Below are 17,653 nucleotides of genomic sequence, written 5' to 3'. Positions count from 1 at the left end.
TACTGCTGTCTTTAGTGCTGTAGGTATCCGAGATGTCCTCCAGCGAGGAAGCTGGGGGGCCTTCCTGTCCCTGCCGGAGACAGCGGGGTGCCTGTTCCAGCCAGCCCAGGATGGGCTCAGGCCCCAAATGAAAACACCAAAGGAAAAGAAGAAAAGAAGTCACCCTGAAGTAAATAACAACAAACATCCCCAAACAGCTCGCTGCACGTCTCCAACCCTGTCACTGACACCTTGTAATTAGAGGTGGGTAGAAAAGAGAGTGTAGATGCATATATAAACAAATTTCGGGGAAGAATTAAGTACGCCGGCTGTAATTAAACATGGTCTGCTCCAGGACTAAATGAACTAGAAGCTCAGCAACACTTCCACGGTGTTTTCCCCCCAAAACAGTGGCCCAAAAGGGTGCCACGGGACAGTGGAGGGTTGCAGCCATCTGACAGCCCTGCCTCAGAGGTTAGCTTTAGCTGGCCACAGCACAGATAGGGCCTTGTTTATAATATAATTTCCGTTCTATTTCCTCTTCCATTGAGCAGCACAGAGCTGATTGTCTCCGTGCCAGACAGGGGACAGTTGAGCAGAATATGAAAGCAATCCATTTTGAGACAGCAAGGTATGGCACGGCTCTCCAAAGCTCTGCCCCTTCCCTTCTTCTTCTGCCTTCCTCACAAAATTCAGCCTCGATTTCTTCAGCCTGGTGTTCTGAAGTCATCTGGCAGTGAAAGGAAAAACCTGAAGTTTGGACCCACTTGCCACAGGGCTATGTAAATCCAGGCACTGGGAACCGAGGCACCTGACAGCCTGTTTCAAATACCTGTGAGCACCTAAAGCCAGTAACTGCTTCTAGCCAAACGTACACAACCAGCTCCCGAATTTCCCTACGAGGAATTATTTGCTCCACCCATGCCGTGTTTATTTCAGCAGCCAACACGACAGCGCTCACCTATCGGGATTGGGTCAGCTTTCTTGGGGGAATTACAGGGTTTGCCGCCTTCGTGTTTGGCAAACACCAGCTAACCTGGTACCTACGACAGGGTCTGTGCAAACGCTGACGGGGCTCCCGACTTTAATAGCAGCTGCTGAGTTCTGACAGCGACCACATGCCAGGCAGGCCCTTATTTAGCAGCTTGTATCTTCATTTAGGTACCTAAATGGAAACAGCCACGGAACAAAGGCAGATAGATTCGTTAGGCATTAATCCCAGGCTGCCTGTTGGGAGGACAGGACTCACAAGTGCTTCTCCAAGCTTTTAGAGGCATTTTGGTACGTTCAGAGGCAGTCTCTGTCTCCCAAATCTTCTGCATTCCTGCTATGAAGGTAAAGCCTAGTACAGGTTTTCCTAATGTAGGGCACACAGCCCGTGACAAGAGTTATTAAAGTTAGGAGCATTGCAACAGATGACCTCATGTACATCCAAACCCACACCTCTCCCATATCAGCTGTGTCAATCTCCTCACGCTACGTAATTAGTTATGCTAATTTGAGCAGAAAAAGCAATTGGGTAACATAAACGAGGCTTGAAGGGACGTGCTAGCCACTTGCAACCTTTGGCGAGTCCTGCCACTCCGCTCGGCTCCCGCGGGACGCACACACGGCTCCACCAAATCCCAAAACAACCTCTCCTTCCAAAAATAGGAAGGGCCTGAAGAGACGAAAAAAGGAAAATCTTACCCGCTCTTGTGGACTGCACTTTTTAGGACAAGGAAAGTCTGGATCAGGCGGGGGGGGGGGCTTTTGGTGGTTTGTTTTGTTTGTTTTTCAAAAAAAAGGCCCAAACTCAGCTGCTGTGAAGGAAGAGCATTATGCTTTTTTTATGCTTATGACCCACTGGCTAAAATGTTCATGCTTGGAGCTTCCAGAACCATATCTGCAGGCTCTGCAGCCGTCCAAAATTGTGGGGTCTGGCCAGGTTCAGGTGCAGGCACACACAGCTCCTGCTGAACCCCCTGAGCTGAGCACAGAATTGGGCCAACAGCCTGCCTTACGCTACCCCACCACGTGCACCGAGGAAAAAATAGAGTGGGAATTAATAGACCTGAGGGAATTCCAGGCAGTGCATCGAAGCCACGGACTGCTACGCTGGCACAGAGCGAGGAGGGAATGCAGAACAAGGTGTAAGGGGAAAGCACGTGTTGTTCCATTCAGAAGGCACCGTCTGAATTTGGGACCAGGCCACGTTATTCCCAGTACAGGACTGGTTGGGATTCAGTCGAGGATTCCCATTGTGTTACGCAGGGCTAGCTGCAGAGGCCAGCTTCTTAAAGCCCATTAGCTGCCTGACTACCTTAAGCAAATAAATAAATAAATCAAGCTGCAGTTTACTTGCTCAGCTGTGGCTAAGCGAGCTTAAAAGGAAAAAACTTTTTTTTTTTTTCCATATCTGATTCAGCAAATCTCCTCCAGTTAACAGAGCAGCCGCCAGCAGGCACCTCTCCCCCTCTTCACAGGGTGCAAGCACCTCGCTGCTGTCTGTACAGTCCTGAAAGCACCTGGAAGCCTGGCCCATCGCTCTGGTTTCTGCAAGAGCCACCCCTATACCGTGGTGGATAGGGACTGGTCCTGTCACTTAGCAGATGCCAAGGACGTAAAGCACCTCGCACACAGTCCATTAGAGGCAGACGCACAACGGGCTCATGTTTGGAGAGCGAGGGATGAACAAACGCAAGTGGAAAAAACGCGTGCACTTGGTTGCTCGCCCATCTGCCTTCTGCTCGCTGTTTGTCTGGCCAGGAAGCACGTGGCATTCTGCAGCCCGAGCCCGTACGTAGGGCCTGCAGCTCAGAGCCGACTTCAGCAGGAAAAAGGACAGGACAATTTAGTCAAGAGAGCACTTTAGTCAGTTTTTCATCGCTGAACAAAAACTTTGTCCAAAGCATGAGGATGCGTGCATGTCAGACACCTGGAATATAACTTCCTTAGCAGCCAGATTTCCAAGCTCCATCGGCTTAATGCACTCCTCCCTTCCAGAAGGGCAGCATACGTGGGAAAGCTCTTTTGTTGGGAGCATGTAACCCATGTCACGTTGCTGTGGGCCCTGAAAAGACAATACTTCAGAGCACAGGCATTTACAATAGCTATTGCAGCACGTTGTGCGGGGCGAGTCACAGGTCCTGACATCTGCTGAACAGCGAGAGATGGGGAAAAGGTGAGGGAAGAGCAGCACCACAGCACGAAGCTCTGAACCTTCTGATTCCATCAGAACAGCTCAACAAAACCACAGAATTAATTTTTTTTTAGTTCTGTGGGTCCAGTTCTTTAAAGACTTTGCTAAACAAGCTCCAGAAAAAATAAAATAAAATACAGCAACTTAAAGACACAAACCCCACCACATGCTTTGCTCCTCAGCTGGAAGCCTGAGGTTAAAGTTCAGGCAAGAAGGGTTTGAGCTGGCTGTGGTAACACCATTCCTTCACCTGACTGCTGCAAATAGGATCCTCCAGGAGGCAGAAGCAGCCAGGAGGGGAGCAGCTACCTGAACAGTGGTGCCTGCCTGCTCCCAAAGGCAATTCAGCCTCTTACGACATTACCTGCAAAGGTATCTTTATTGCAATTCATCTGAAAACCTCTTTTCACCAACTAGAAGGCATATAAAATCCTTTGCTTGATGGGAAATTAACAACATGGAGGCTAAGTTCTGCTAGTAAGACCAGGTGGTTCCCCAAACTAACGTAGCAGCCACGGATCGGGATGGTTTGGGTATAATCTGCACTCATCCTAGCGATGGCAGCGGTTTATAGCCCCATTACAACGATGATTTCTGTACCAGGTCAGCAAGACCCATCCAGTTCAGCAATCTCTGGGCAACACCAGCCAAAACTGGATGTCAAGGAGAAGCATTAAACTGACAGAGGAGAGCAGTGTGTTGTTCTGTGCTGCAAATTAAGCCTGTCGCTCACAGAGGCAATCCCACCCTCCCTGAGCTGGCATCAGGGTGCGCCTGCAACAGGCAACTGGCTGAAAAAGCCAACTTCTGCCTTCCCTGCCACGTCAGGAGGCAGCAGGACCACCAGCAGCAGGGCTGGATTAAGCTCACGATGGCAGCCCAGCAGCAGGACACACAGCAGGTGATCCTTCTGGGGGAGCAGCCTCACGTCCTCAGCCTCCAGTGGGCACCTGGGGATTTCCTGAGCCAGCGGCTGCTCCGTAACCTTCCACTGGGATGGTTTGATGCAGTTATGTCTTTGTGCTGCACAACGGTACAACCTGTGATGGCAATTTGCAATTTGGAAAAGGCAGCTCGTAATAAAAATAAACACCAAGTATTGTTTTGCTGCACTATTATTTCAGTGACCTTTCAGTTCTGCTTCAAAACCTCCAAATTTATCAGCAACTGGTGGCTACACGCTTCTTATTAACCCTGCCACTCGGTAACACGAGGAACCAGACAGAACTTTGAGACCATCATCTACACACTCTCCAAACTCAAAATAACCCCGATGGGGGAAATTAACGTGATGTAAACGTGAATGTAATTGTGCTCCTGGCAAGCTCATCCACACTTCTTCCATGAGAACCGATGATCTATGAGGATTTAACTTCAGAGGCACCTGCTCTGATTTATCAGCTAATGCTGCACGTCATAATGCTTCCATCAAAATACAGATATATTTAATCAAACCCTGTATTTATATACAGGTGCCTGCTTCATACATACAATGGTGCAATGTAACAACATTTGCCTGGCAAGATTTTGGGTTTAAGGCCTGCCCAAAGCACTACACAGAGCTCAGGACATTACCTTCTGCCCGCATGGGAACACACTTTGACTCTCCCTCTGATCAGCGCCATAAAGCTGTATATAAAAAACTGTATATGTGGGGCTATATTACCCATTTTGGAAAGGGAAGGTTTGTTTTCTTCTGCTAGAAGGTGCTTGCTGTGAAGATGCTGCAGCGCTGGGCACCACCGTGTCCATTTGCTGTCTTCAGGAATGCACACAGGATGATTTCTACTCCTTGTGATCTGCCCCTTCCCCTCTTCTTGAAGAAAAACTGACCAAAACTCACCGAGAATAATAAAATCAGCTTGGCAGAGGCAGGAGATAACTGTCCCTCCAGATCCAGCCTCACCACGTTCACCAGCCAAACAAGTTGCCAGCCTGGGGACAGCAACACGTGGCCTGCCCATTTCGAGGAACGCTACAGCAGATGCTTTTTGTTCATTTCCTCACTAACTATTAAGAGCTGTGCTTTAATACCATCCAGTTTCGTGAGCTATTTTCAAAGGCTTTGCCATCGAAAGGGCAAGATCTTGACTGCACACAGCTCCTTGCAGCCAGGTGAGAGGAGTGGAATTGCTTTGTCCGATGCCCCAAGTGTCAGCCCTGGTGCTCCTGTTCAGGGCTCCCCTGCTTCAGACAAGCACGGATGCAGAGAAGCAACACTTCCTCCTGCAGTCCTGCACGAGCTGCAGGGACAAGTCCAACACGAAGAGCAGAGGGCAAATGACTCACTGCCTTCATGCCGTGGTAAATCTCAGTGCAATCTCAAGAGGGCCATACCTCGCTTTTTCATGACTTGGTTTCAATTAATGCAAAGAAACAAGATTACACCGTGTCTTTTTAAGATGCTCCGGTCCCCCAGAGGTTCTTGTTTTTGTACTGGGAAAGCTGAATTCCTCTGTATAGCTGTCAGGTTTGACTGACTGGAAAATATCCTTGCAGAAAGTCATGATTACCGATGCACTTGCTATTTACATCGCTCACTGAAAGCTTACTGATACAATGCGTGGGCTAGGAACAATAAAAATACATATATATTATCTGTTGTACCATTAGAAACTGCTTAAATTTGAGTGCCATTCTGACTGACATCCCTTCAATTATTAAATATCTCCTAGAACACCACCTGTCCTTTGGACAGATTTCTTTCCTCCCTGCTTTTTCCTTAGGGTGGGTTCCTGTTTCGCAGCTCTGAGATGCAAACCTGACCCACAACCAGGACTGCCATCAGATGGACGGGTCCTTAGGGAGTGTCGCTATAACAGAGCACATCCAAGGTGTGAGCAGGGTATCATCTTGAGGCTAAAATCAGAGAGAAAGGAGTTTTATGCATGAACTGCTGATAAACACTTCGCATCATGTACCCGTAGATGCTATGAGGCGCTCCGGTTAGTGCCAGCTCTGGCTACCCTCATCCAGGAAACAAGGGCCCTATAAAATAAAAACCATTTCCCTGCCCTCTGGCTCACATCCTACGTGAGGGCCAGGGCCAGGAGGAGGACGTGAGCAGCCACCTCCTCCCCGTCAAGCTTCTGGGAGAGACCCAGGCGTGCCTGGGCCGGGAGCATCGCGGCTGGGCTGACTCAAAGGCGCTGGGGCTGGAGGGATCCACCTCCAAAATCAACAGGCAGTGCTCCACAGCTGGCAGGGCAGGGCTGCGGCGGGGGACGAGGCTGCTTCAAGGAGCAGCTGCTGCAGGGACCGGCGATGGCTGCGAGTCATTAAGCTTTACAAGATGCTTGGTGGGGTTTCGTGCAGTTTTGGTAAAGTGGAGTGAAGAACAGTATGATCGGTATTATCAGCTCGTAAATCAGCTGGAGGAGAGGGCTGGTAGAGGAAAAAAGTTACAGGAGTCCTTCACACCAATATGTTGGGTAACTAGAACCGTGCACACTTCATCTGCTTTGGTAAACATCTTTTTTTTTGTACATCCAAGGCACCTGCACTGTTTCCCAAGTTCACACCCAGGAATAAAATCTGGCGTAAAGGGACAGCCTAACTCCAGGAGGTACAGCAAGCAGCAGCAGTTACAAGTTCTAGTTGTACAGTCCCAAGACACACCTCACAGTCTACCTATTTTGACCTTGAGACAGCAGAGAAAAAAAATCTAGCACAGCAAATACTGCACAGCACAGGTACAACACAGAACTGAAAGCAAGAACAGAAATTGGACAATGGATGGATCCCACTTCTGTCCCTGCATCTGCTGCACCCGCCGTACTGTGCTGCTTAAAACACACCAAGGCAGAGCAGAGGGAAGAAGAGGCAGCTCCGTGCTCAGGTTATAAACATGTCTGGGAGCAAAAAGAAGGAATATGCAGGTTGGATGCTGACAGGAATGACAGAGCAGGAGGAATGGAAGAAACAGAAGAGAATATCTGGAAAGAGGATGGAAAGAAAAAATAAAGACAGGGAGAAAGAAGCACAGCTGGGGCAAAATATTATTATTTTTTTAAATAAAAGAAAAAATAAGCCGTTAGGGAAGGGCAGAATTTAGCACAGAGTTGTTTTCTGGAGGGATCTGTCAGCTGATTTTCCCTGCTGTGGCCACGGCACTGCATTCTGCAGCCCAGGCCTGCATCTGTGAGCAGTTCCTCTCATCTCCAGCTGACCACGTGGCCGTGAGGCAGGGCTGCAGTTTACTCATATTACAATTAAACTACAGGAAAGCATGTTGGCATGCAAGGGAAGTGCTGGCCGAGCTGCTACGTAACTGTGGCCACAGAACAGACTTTAAAAAAAAAAACAAACAAAACAAAACACGAAAAGCCCCAGTGAGTTTGGGCTTGTTGTGGCACCAAAGCAACCAACAACCACTTTCTGCACGTTCAGAAGCAGGCGGATGGCTTCAAGTCATCTGTGCTCACACAGCCCTGCCTTCGCTGGATCCATGAAACCCAAAATGCCACAAGCTAGCAAAAAAAGGACAAAAATGACCCAAAAAGACAGCTTGTCCTGCTGCCTTGATGAGTGCCAGCACGAGGACGGGCACCTTCAGCATGCTGCATCCTCAGGGCAGTGCATCCCAGGAGGTTTCCTACAGCTAAACCCCACCTGCAGACAAACCCTGACAAGATCCAGCAGACATTGAAACAGTCCCTAAAAGCCTGCAGACACGGGGCCTCTAAAATTCACATCTTAAGGACTAAAACGTCCGCACAGCACTGAGCACCCTGCACCAGGGGCAGCTCTGGCCACGACCTGCACCAGCAGGGAAGCAGACCAAGGGGAAAAATGTCTCTGGAGGTACCAATGTGCAATACAAATCACAAGGCTGAAGCTAACTGTTTGCTAAGTACGCCTGAAGTACACCAAATAATCCGTTGTGGCACGCTGTTCCCTGAAAATCACCTGCCTCCATCACAGCACACCTCTAGGAAACAGGCGCTGCAGTCGGGTTCGTTACCAGGAGCAGTACAGTTAACCACTCACAGCATTAATTAGCCAAAAACTAATTATCAGGGGCATTTAAAAAATAGCATACTTAAGATTATAAAAAACAAAGTAACATTATACCCATTAGATTTCAGTTGACAAAAAAAACAGCACTTAAGTGATTTGGTGCAGAATGAATAATTGCCAGATACTCTTAATTAAGCACAGCCATTCTCACGTCAGCCATACATCTTTTAATTTGCTTTATTCTCAAGACTTACCTATGTTTTTCTAGTTCGTTGTGTGATGACCTATTAAAAAAAAAAGAAAAGAGATATTAGAGAACAGGATAAATACCAAGACTTCAGAAGATTAAGAAGCCAACGCCTGCAAATGCTGCAGAAGAGCTCTAAAATCTATCCTTATAGGTGTTATGAAACAGCTCTGCTGTGAAATTGGCTCACTTTTACAGCCCTTAGATACTTCAAGGTACCACCTTCATTTCCATGAGTAAACCGTGGGTTTGTGGGGAATTATAATGAATTTGCATACATAAAGTTTTCAATAGATTCAGAGACTGAGTTGGACACGGAAAAAAAAAATGATCAGGTTAGTAATAAAAACAGCCCACAAGATCTTTATCTGCAAAGAAAGATTATGAGGGGGCAGAAAGCGTTAGAAGATCTAAATGGCAATGGGTAAGAGGAAGAAGCCCCCAGAAAGCTGGCTTCTAAGCCCAAGGAGAAGCAGAGAGAAAAATCAGCACAGAACCACTGCCGTTGCTGCTGACATCTTTATGACAACACAGAGGAATCCTCTCAATTCTTACGAGCCTACAAACAGAAGAAAAATCACAGTCTCTGAGCTGACAACCTCAGCACACAATTCTCTTCCAGGCTACCAGGATTCAAGATATGAGCTCCCCAGCCCGTTACTTTCGTCCAGCTAACTCCACTTCCAGTATGTAAGGGTCTGAAGACACGTCAAGGCAGCTCTCCTACATCGTGCCATGACCCCCTGCCTGCCCCAGGCGTTACGTGCTGACAGAGGTGGTCATGCTGAGGCCCGGGGTGCAGGCACTCGGACCGTTCTTACCCGCAGGGTGTGAAATCCCTCCTGTGAAATCCCTCCTGCTCAGCCACTGGCTGCTCTGCCTCCCCCTGCACACACGTGGCTGCCGCAGCAAACCTCGATGCTCTACGAGCAAGAGGAACAAAGCAAGGAGAGCTCACGTGAAGGAGTAACCACCAAACAAGCCCAGCACAGCGCCTCATCCCGCAGTGAATTAAGTGGACGGCCCCTCCGCAGGTGAAACAGAACTCAAACGCGTCCAAGGTTCAGCACTGATGCTAATCTGCTTTTGCTGGAAAGCATCCCGGCGTCGTTGCTAAGACATCAACTAGGTCAACCATTACCTGGTGTCATTTTCTGAGTAGCCTGGGAGTTATTTTTTAACCTGCTGCATCAGGTGAGCCATGGCCAGGTAACACTCGTGTTCCTCCAGTGCCAGGCAAGTGGTGCTGAGCGATGTGGCCAGGCTGAAAGAGGTTTCAAGATGTTCTGTGCTGCACCGACAGGTGAAGGTGAACCAGGTTTATTGCAGTTTACTGTCTTTGCCATACAACCACAATAAGGGGTGCTGTTTTTATTTTCCACTCCTACGTCCCCCGAGATAGATCAAACTTCTGCTCCACAACAAGTGAACGCCACTGTGCCAAACCAGCACAAACACCACAGAAAACACAGGTTCAGTCTGGAACTGCTGCCCCCAAACACAAAGCCACGCAGGTGATGTTCACAGGGGACTCCCAAAGAGAGGCAAAACGTAGGCAAACCTAAAATGGTCTTCATGGAGGGACCTCCCTCACTTTTTGAGGATTACACACGAGCTCTCCACAGCCAAGCCCGATCCCCTGATCACACCTGGCTTTGGTGACACCAGCAGGAGAAGCACTCTCTCCTGAAGCCAGATGCGCTCCCCCCTTGCACCAGGCACAAACGAGGGGCTACGAAGCAGTGTGCAAGCACAGGCACCAGCTGCACGCTGCAGGTAGCGCCGGGAGGCTGAGCACCAGCTGATTAACACGCTGCCTGATTAACGTGCTGGCTCTCGGGCCCAGCCCGGGAACCAAAACCGAGCACGCTGACATTTACCTGACAGCTGCTGCAGCTACAGAGCAGGCTGAATGCCCTGCAACCTGACAGGTCGGCTCCAACAATTAATTAGAAAGCACAATAGTGTGGTTGGTTGCTTTGGGAGGGGGCTGGGGGAGAGATGAACAGCTAAATACCACGTACTTCCTCTTTCTTCTGCATATCAGGAGAATATCCATCTCCTATTAACGCTACCTGAAGTGAGGGAAAAGAAAGTGAGCACTGGTCTGCAGGTGAGCACTGCCTCGATTTCAAAATGGAGCCTTAGTATTTTGGTAATACGGAGTGGGCCAAGACTAAGATAAATAAATACATATCTATATAGAGGAAACATGTCTGTGACTGCATTTTTTGGATAAATGGTCTGCAGAACTCCTCAGAAGTAGCTGCAAGAGCAGGAAGACTCTCGGTGTTCAGGTTAAGTCCATTACGTTGGGTAACGTTGGGTACGCTGGGGTAGCACCGGTACCTGAGAGGTGTCAGTGAAAGAATTCAGCTAAGAAAGGGGAACAAAATGTAAAAAATCATAAACAAAAAGGATTCAGCAAGAGATCAGGGGTGCCACTGCTCATTGCTATGCTGCTGACTTGCAGCGATGGCACTGCTGACCCGGGGCACCCCCAGCACCCGTGCAGCACATGCCAAGCAGTAACCAGCTAGGAAGCAGCAGTTGTGTTCCCTTGGAGAATAAACTGTCAAACAAAGGCTTGGAAAAAGGGGGAAGAACCAAGTAAATTCCTGTTTTGTTTCTGCGAGATGCTGCACCAGGAGTGCTTCCCCAGCTTGGTTTCAGAGCCCTGCTCCCCTCCGCAGCCTTCCTCCCCGAACCCATGCCAGGCTGCAGGTCACCGAGACGCTCCCAGTTCCCAAAGCCTCCTGCAGCACTAGGGCAAGCAGAGCCAGCCACTGCTGTGCCAAAAATGCAGGCAAAAAAAAAAATCCTGCGTGCACCGGGGCTTTCAGGTAGAGGCAGGGCTGGGCAGGCACCGCACAAGCCCCGTGCAGAGGGCAGCACAAAGTCACGCAACCCGGCAGCGGCGGAGGACACAACCCCACCTCAGGCAGCACTCGCAGGACTGCGAGAGCAACAGGCGGTGTAAGAACTGCTCTGCCTGCATTTCATCTGCTGGCCAGGCCAAGGAAGCAAGGACAGAGAAAGAAGTTGTATGGGATGCTGCATGTTAAGCTTCTGCATCCGATTCCCACTCCTGATGTGCCACAGTGTGAGCACACAGCTCATGAACCTCATCATCTCGCCGCTGTCCTGGATGCCACCTCCACACAGCTCTTCCCTGGACAGATCCTGATCTGCTTCCAGGGCATTCCTTGTCCTCACCCATGACCTGCCATGGGACGCACACCAAAATACCAGGGCCTGCAGCACGTGGGGCCAGGAGGAGCGTAAGACCAAAGCACACGCAGGCGACCCGCCTCCGCGAGCTGTTCCCGGGGTGTTTTTCCATTCGGTTTCATCCGGGTGCACCGCTCACCGCTACGGGATTAATCCACCAGAAATGGCTCCTGCATTCTCCTCACAGCACACGCGGCACGCTCCTCGTGCACGGCTCTGGCTCCCGATGCAAGCTGGCGCTGCCACATGCTCGCAGCAGCGAGCTCGGAGGCACTTCCCAAACATCGATGATTTTTTTTTTCCTCCCTCGGTTACTTGAAGGCTGCGAGTCCTCAGCGGTGACAGAGCAGTTGGTGAGATTTCATGTACCAGGACTAAAATGCAGCAGTTTTAAAAACAAACTTGGTGGTGCAGGTTGCTGCCCCTCTGCCGAGGGTTTCAGGGAAGCAGACCCAGGGGGATCCATCCCATTCAGAAAGCCAGGCAAAGAAAAAAAAAAAAAAAAAAGCAGAGAAGTCATCTCCACAGCCTGGCTCACGATGTTCTATTCTCAGCCTTCCACAAAATAATAATAAAAAAAGAAGATCAGGCTCTGGTCCCTCAGCTGCTTTGCGTGGGCATGGAACAACATCTGCAGGGAGCAGGGGGCTTGCTCTGCGGGGCACGGGCTGCCTCTCGCCACGAGCCAACACTAACAGAGGAATTCGGACACGAAGCTCTGTTTTCGTTTGAAAAACCAAACGCAGCTTTCATCCTCTTCTGCCCATAACCCTTCACCAGAGCACGGCACCGAGTACGGGTCTATTTATGTAACACTCCAACGAAAACACCAATTCTGATAGATCCGGGAGATATATTTATAAACGGGCGCTTATTTTGCTTTCCTTCCCTACAGCAGCTCCTCAATTAACACGCCGAGCGCCGCTGACGTCCAATTCCTTTCTCTGCAAGTCAATTTACCCGTGACCTCAGTAGACTGGCATCTAACGCCACAATTTCGCTTTTCGTTTTACCTTCTTTCTGACCCTTTCACAGCAGGGACACTCGGGGGCTGGCGCCCAGCCCGTGGGGGCTTGGTGGTGGAAATCCTCCCGGCCCAGGGCTGCAAAGGGTCCAAGCAGCAGGCACCGAGCCCTCCAGATCCTCCATGTGCTCTGGCACGGCCACGAAGGGTGCTGCCCACAGGGAGATCACTTCAAATCCTCTCTTCTTCCCTCTATCTCTTGTTTTTTATCAGCACTCAAACATTTGGGCTTGCTAAATGCTAACACCATTTCCACGGCACAACCCCGCGAAACCCAGCTGTTTGTTTTATGCCTTTTCTTTAATTCCAGCCAGACGTTAACAAGAGTTATTAGACTGCATTGCACTGCTTTAGGAGCTCCAGCTCCTGCTCCGCGAAGAGGAGACATTTATTACCCTGCGGTCAAGTGCATGATAAGTATTTGTGTAACAAGATGTGACCTAGGTTTACCTTTCCTCCCCAAAAACGTCAATTACAGGCTTCTGCTTTTCTCAAATCTCCTGTCCTCCTTGCAAAACAAGCAGGCAGTTTCATTCGCCAGAGGATTTTGGTCAAAGCTACTGGAGGAGAACAAGGCTGAATCTCAGCAGAGGACACCGTAAAACAACAAACTGGAGAGAGAAAACAAAGCAACTTGGCTCGTGTGACATGGGAAAGGACACGCTGTAGGAAAGCCGGTGAGAAGAAAACACAAAATCAAGTAATTTAACGTAGAAGTGAAAAACGATGGCTAAATATGATGCCTGAGAGCCACTAGTCATGCTGGGAACGCTCTGCTTAGCAATAAACACTTCCAAATTTGATCTGAAGCTATCAGTGGGCAAAGCAAAGCTGTCAAATTCCTGTAATGGACAGAAGGCTTACAGGTTTGGGTTGATTAAATGCAGTTATGCTGCTGTTTTTCCCCACCGTGACCCCAAACCTGCCAAACCTCCTCATTTGATCGCAATCGAGGGGCTGCCCCCCTCCATCCGATGCTTTTCCCTCCTTCCCTTCTCCCATTTTGCAGGCATGAGGAGGAAGATGCTTTTCACGCCTTAACAGCCACACACATACGTATGCTTAGCTCACGAGGCACGAAAAACATGCCTTTTAAATATATATCTTGTATACACAGCCTGATCAGGTGATGTAAGCGCGGGGAGCCGAGGATGCTGCAAGCAGCAGGATGGAAAAGCCGATGACGAAAACAACAACAAAACCCCTGCAGGTCTGAAACGCGCAGCTCCCTGCTCCGCTCCTTCCCCTCCAACCTGAAGCACAGACCTCGGTGTAAGAAAAAGAAGAACGCAGGAACTAGGCATGAGCTCCAGACACGCAGGCACAACATGGACAAACACTTCGCATCACCTACGGCCACTCCTCATCCTCTGAACTTCAGCCACTCATCTGCCTCAGGTCTTCCTGAGCATCTCAGAGATAAGCAAACTGCATTACCAAAAATCCAGGCTCTAGCCCAGAGCTCAGACCCCACAGCTCCAAATAATAACAATGAGCAGCGATGCTGGTGCACGTCATGCGTTTTAGGCTGGATGTTCACCCGTAAGGGTAATTTTTCCCCCCTCAAATTTAAGCTCGAAGGCACAGCTGCGGTCGCTAGGAGCGGGTGCAGCACCGGGAGGCACAATGCAGAGGTGCCCACACAGCTCAGCCCCTGAAGGAGCAGGATGCTGCATTAAAGCACTGCGGCTCCGCTCCACGAGGAGCCTCAGCCCGTCCCAGAGCACAAACAAGTCGCTGCTGATCGCTGCAGCCAGAAGAACTGAAAGTGCAAGTAAAGGCGTGCGCTGCATGCCGCTGGATGGCATTTCTGAAGGTTACCGCTGCTGCACGGCGAGGGACGGAGCAAAGTCTGAGCAGGTAAATGCAAACCTCTCGTCAGGAAACAAATGCAGGATGCAAACTGCAAGCAGGCACGCATGTCTCCTTCGATAATGCCATCAAACCTGCAAGCGGCAACCTTTTAATTCTGCTGTATTTGATAGATTACAAATCCTCTCCTAAAAACTCCTGAAAGCAGCTTACAGTTCAGACAAATAACTAGTTTGCAGTGGGTGACAAGCGACCGAAGAAAGGAAATGATGGAATAATAGCTCTGTAAGTCACACAGATTTCCTGAATACCAGAGACAGAAATCTGCAACTGTGAGCTCTTCTAAAGGCAGCAAGCATCCCTCGTGACAAAACAATTACAAATCTTCAGGGGCTGTGTCTCAGGGCAGTCCTGCTTCCTTTCTAAAAACACTTTCTTTTCAAAATGAACTGACGACTTCTCCATACCCCAAAATGAGACAGAGAATTTGACTAAAGCCCCAACCTGTCAGACTGCAGCAATGCAAACCCCAGAAGCGTTCGCCTGGCTTGCAGCAGGGGAACAATTTGCTTCCCCCGTGGCCACAGCAAGACAGTGCTCAGCCACAGCAGGCAGAGCAGAGCCTCACGGGCTTGCGGCTTTGTCACGGAGGGAGCCCCTCAGCTTTTGATTTCAGTTTGTCTTTGGCACCCCATGACCCTTCGGGGCCCCGTGGGATCCCCAATGGGGGAATGAGAGCGGCGGCCAGTTTGGAAAACAAGTCACGTGCAAGCCGAGTTCATTTTAGGCTATCCTAGAGGAGCCACCGTCCGCCGTGCCGTGGGGCCACGCAGGCCCAGCCGGGCACTGCCTTGAGACCGAGGCAGCCCTGGAAGAGCGAAGCAGAGCAGGCAGAGCACAGGGCTGGAGGAGTTCCCAGGCGGGGGCCGGCGCTGTCCCTGTAAGACAGCCTCCTGCACGTACACAGCCACTGCCGGAGCAGCAAACAAAGCTGCAGAGCCTGCGCACAGCAGCCCTCCGCTAATGCCATCGCAGCACAGGTAGTGGCTGCGGGGAGGAAAACAACGGGCAAGAGAAAAAAAAATGATGATAATAAATCGTGGGATAAGCATGATAAACCACCGCCGGGTCGTGCAGCTCGATGGCGGGGCACGGGGCTGGCTGGGTGGGCTGGGAGAGCTGCAGGAGCCCCGGAGGGGTCAAGTTCATGCCAACACCTCCTGCCCTGGCACCTGGAGGAGATATCGCAGCACAGCGTTGGGTTTGGGGCTCCGACACCCCAACAGGGGCCACATGTGGGGACGGCGGGCAGGGTGGCGGGGCAAGGCTTGGGAAATAAACATCTTGGGGGGGCGTCAGGGATGGCAAAAAGGGGGTGTCAGGAAGGGGAGCCAGGCAGGGAGAGGCCTGGATGGCAGCGCTGAGGGCGGCGGGAGAAGCCGGCGGCGGCGGCAGCGCGGCCAGGAGCGGGTGTACGCGTGGCAGTGTTTATACGGCCCATCAAAACACAGCCAAGCCCAGGCAAGGGAAAAACATGGCGACGGCCGGGACAGGGGGAGCAGGGCCAGGCCGGGGGGCTCGGCACGCAGCTGGGGCAGGGCTGTGGGGTGGCCGGGCCTTACCTGCTGCTGGGGGCTCGCCGCGCCAGGGGGGCCGCCCGGGGCTTCTTGCGGGAGAAGTCGCTGGCGAAGGGCAGCACGGAGGCATAGCCGTGCTCTGCTTCTGGGGACAAAGTCAGCGTTAGCAGCCTATATATGCGTTTTCCTCCACACGTTTTATTTTTTTAAATCAAAACATTAAAAATAATGATTTTTTTTTATTATTTTTTTTTTGTTTGGGTGTTATTCTAGCCAAGAAGCGAGGAAAAAATATAATAATAAAAGGCACCGAGTTGAAAAAAAAAACAACACAAAGCGAGTGCCTAAAGAAGGAGGATTTCCCTCATAAAAATAAAAATAAAGCCGGGCGGAGCACGCAATTAAAGGGGAGTGGGGGGGGGGGGAGGCTGAAAGCTGCGCTGCGATCGCTTCCCAGCGCCCCCCGTACCTCGGTCCCTCCGCTCCAGGTACTCGGCCGCCTCCAGGAGAATGAGCAGCGAGTTCAGCTCCATGGCTGGGTGCGCGCAGCCCCCCTCAGAGCCCCCTCAGCGCCCCTCAGAGCCGAGCCCCTCACGGCCGCCACCGCCCCCCCCCCCCCGCCCGCTCCGCGCCGAGCCCCACACGCGGGGACTCCCCGGTTATAAGCGCACCCGCGCAACCTACATTTGACACACGGCCGACGGGCAGCCCCCTCCGCCAATCCCCGCGCCCGCTGCCGGCCGGGGGCGGGACCTGCCCCCTCCGCCGGGCCAATCGGGAGGCAGGGCTGGCCGCCGCGCCCCGCCCCTCCCCGCCCTTTTCCTCTGGCTGGGGCAGGGAATGTTGACAGATCGCCGCGCGCGCCGCGATTGGCTGGCGGCTATGGTAACAATTTAGAAGCCGAAGCTTAGCAACAGCACGTGGTGGCCCGGCCCCCGCGCTCGCTGATTGGCCCGCTCCCTGCATGTTAATGAGACGCCCAGCGCCGATTGGTGCGCCGGGCGGCATGCAAATGAGGGAGGGTGAGGGGACCAATGGGGCGTGGCGCGCGGCGGGGGAGGGGGCGGGGCGTTGCTGTGAGGAAGAGGCAAGGCACGGAGGGGGCGGGGCCGGCGGCGGCCGCCCCTCACGCGGGGACGGCACCGCCTGACGGGGGAAAACAAGCGGGCGGGAGGAGCGGGGAATAAAGTGGGATAAAACGAAATAAAACCAAATAAAACGAAATAAAACGAAGTAACGTGAAATAAAATGAAGTAAAATTAAATAAAATGACATAAAATGAGGTGAAATGAGGTGAATTTAAATAAAATGAGGTGAAATTGAGCGGAAAAGCTGCTGCTGACGGGAGCCGCCGCCATGGCCGCCCCGTGCCCGGCCGCCCCCCGAGGGAGGGCCGGGGGTGCGGGACGATGGCTCCCCGGAGGGCGGAAGGGGCCGGGCCGCCGCCGCCGCTCCCCGCCCAGCCCCGCTGAGGAGCCGCCAGGCCCGCCCCAGGGCCGCGCTGCGCCTGCGCGGGGCCGTGTGGTGCTGGGGGGTGTCGTGGGTGGGGAGGCACAGAATCGGTGATTTTGGGAAAAAACGTCGAAATCGTCTGCTCCAGCCGTCCCTAGTACTGGTGTCACCACCAAATCGCGTCCCTAAGC

The 17,653-nt window shown here is 51.6% G+C and overlaps 1 protein-coding gene across 3 annotated transcripts in view; it reads right to left on the bottom strand.

Annotated features, from left to right (window-relative positions):
• Positions 1-16,599, bottom strand: part of MXD4 (MAX dimerization protein 4) — a 35,474-nt gene extending 18,875 nt beyond the window's left edge. For 2 of the 3 annotated variants that reach the window (XR_014618356.1, XM_084285728.1), the window contains exons 1-3: positions 16,480-16,599; positions 16,056-16,155; positions 8,374-8,403 (exon numbers count right to left, since the gene is read on the bottom strand). Coding sequence is in view for 2 of the 3 variants with exons in the window: in XM_084285728.1 (XP_084141854.1) it covers positions 8,374-8,403; positions 16,056-16,155; positions 16,480-16,543 (194 nt within the window). In the remaining variant the exon portion in view is untranslated. The remainder of the gene's footprint in view (positions 1-8,373; positions 8,404-16,055; positions 16,156-16,479) is intronic. The other variant, XM_084285729.1, reaches the window with a different exon arrangement.
• Positions 16,600-17,653: the final 1,054 nt, after the last annotated feature.

The sequence above is a fragment of the Netta rufina genome (genome assembly GCF_964035555.1).
Source record: "Netta rufina genome assembly, chromosome: 4".
In the NCBI taxonomy this organism is placed as follows: domain Eukaryota; kingdom Metazoa; phylum Chordata; class Aves; order Anseriformes; family Anatidae; genus Netta; species Netta rufina.
This window is presented reverse-complemented; position numbering and strand designations above follow the sequence as displayed.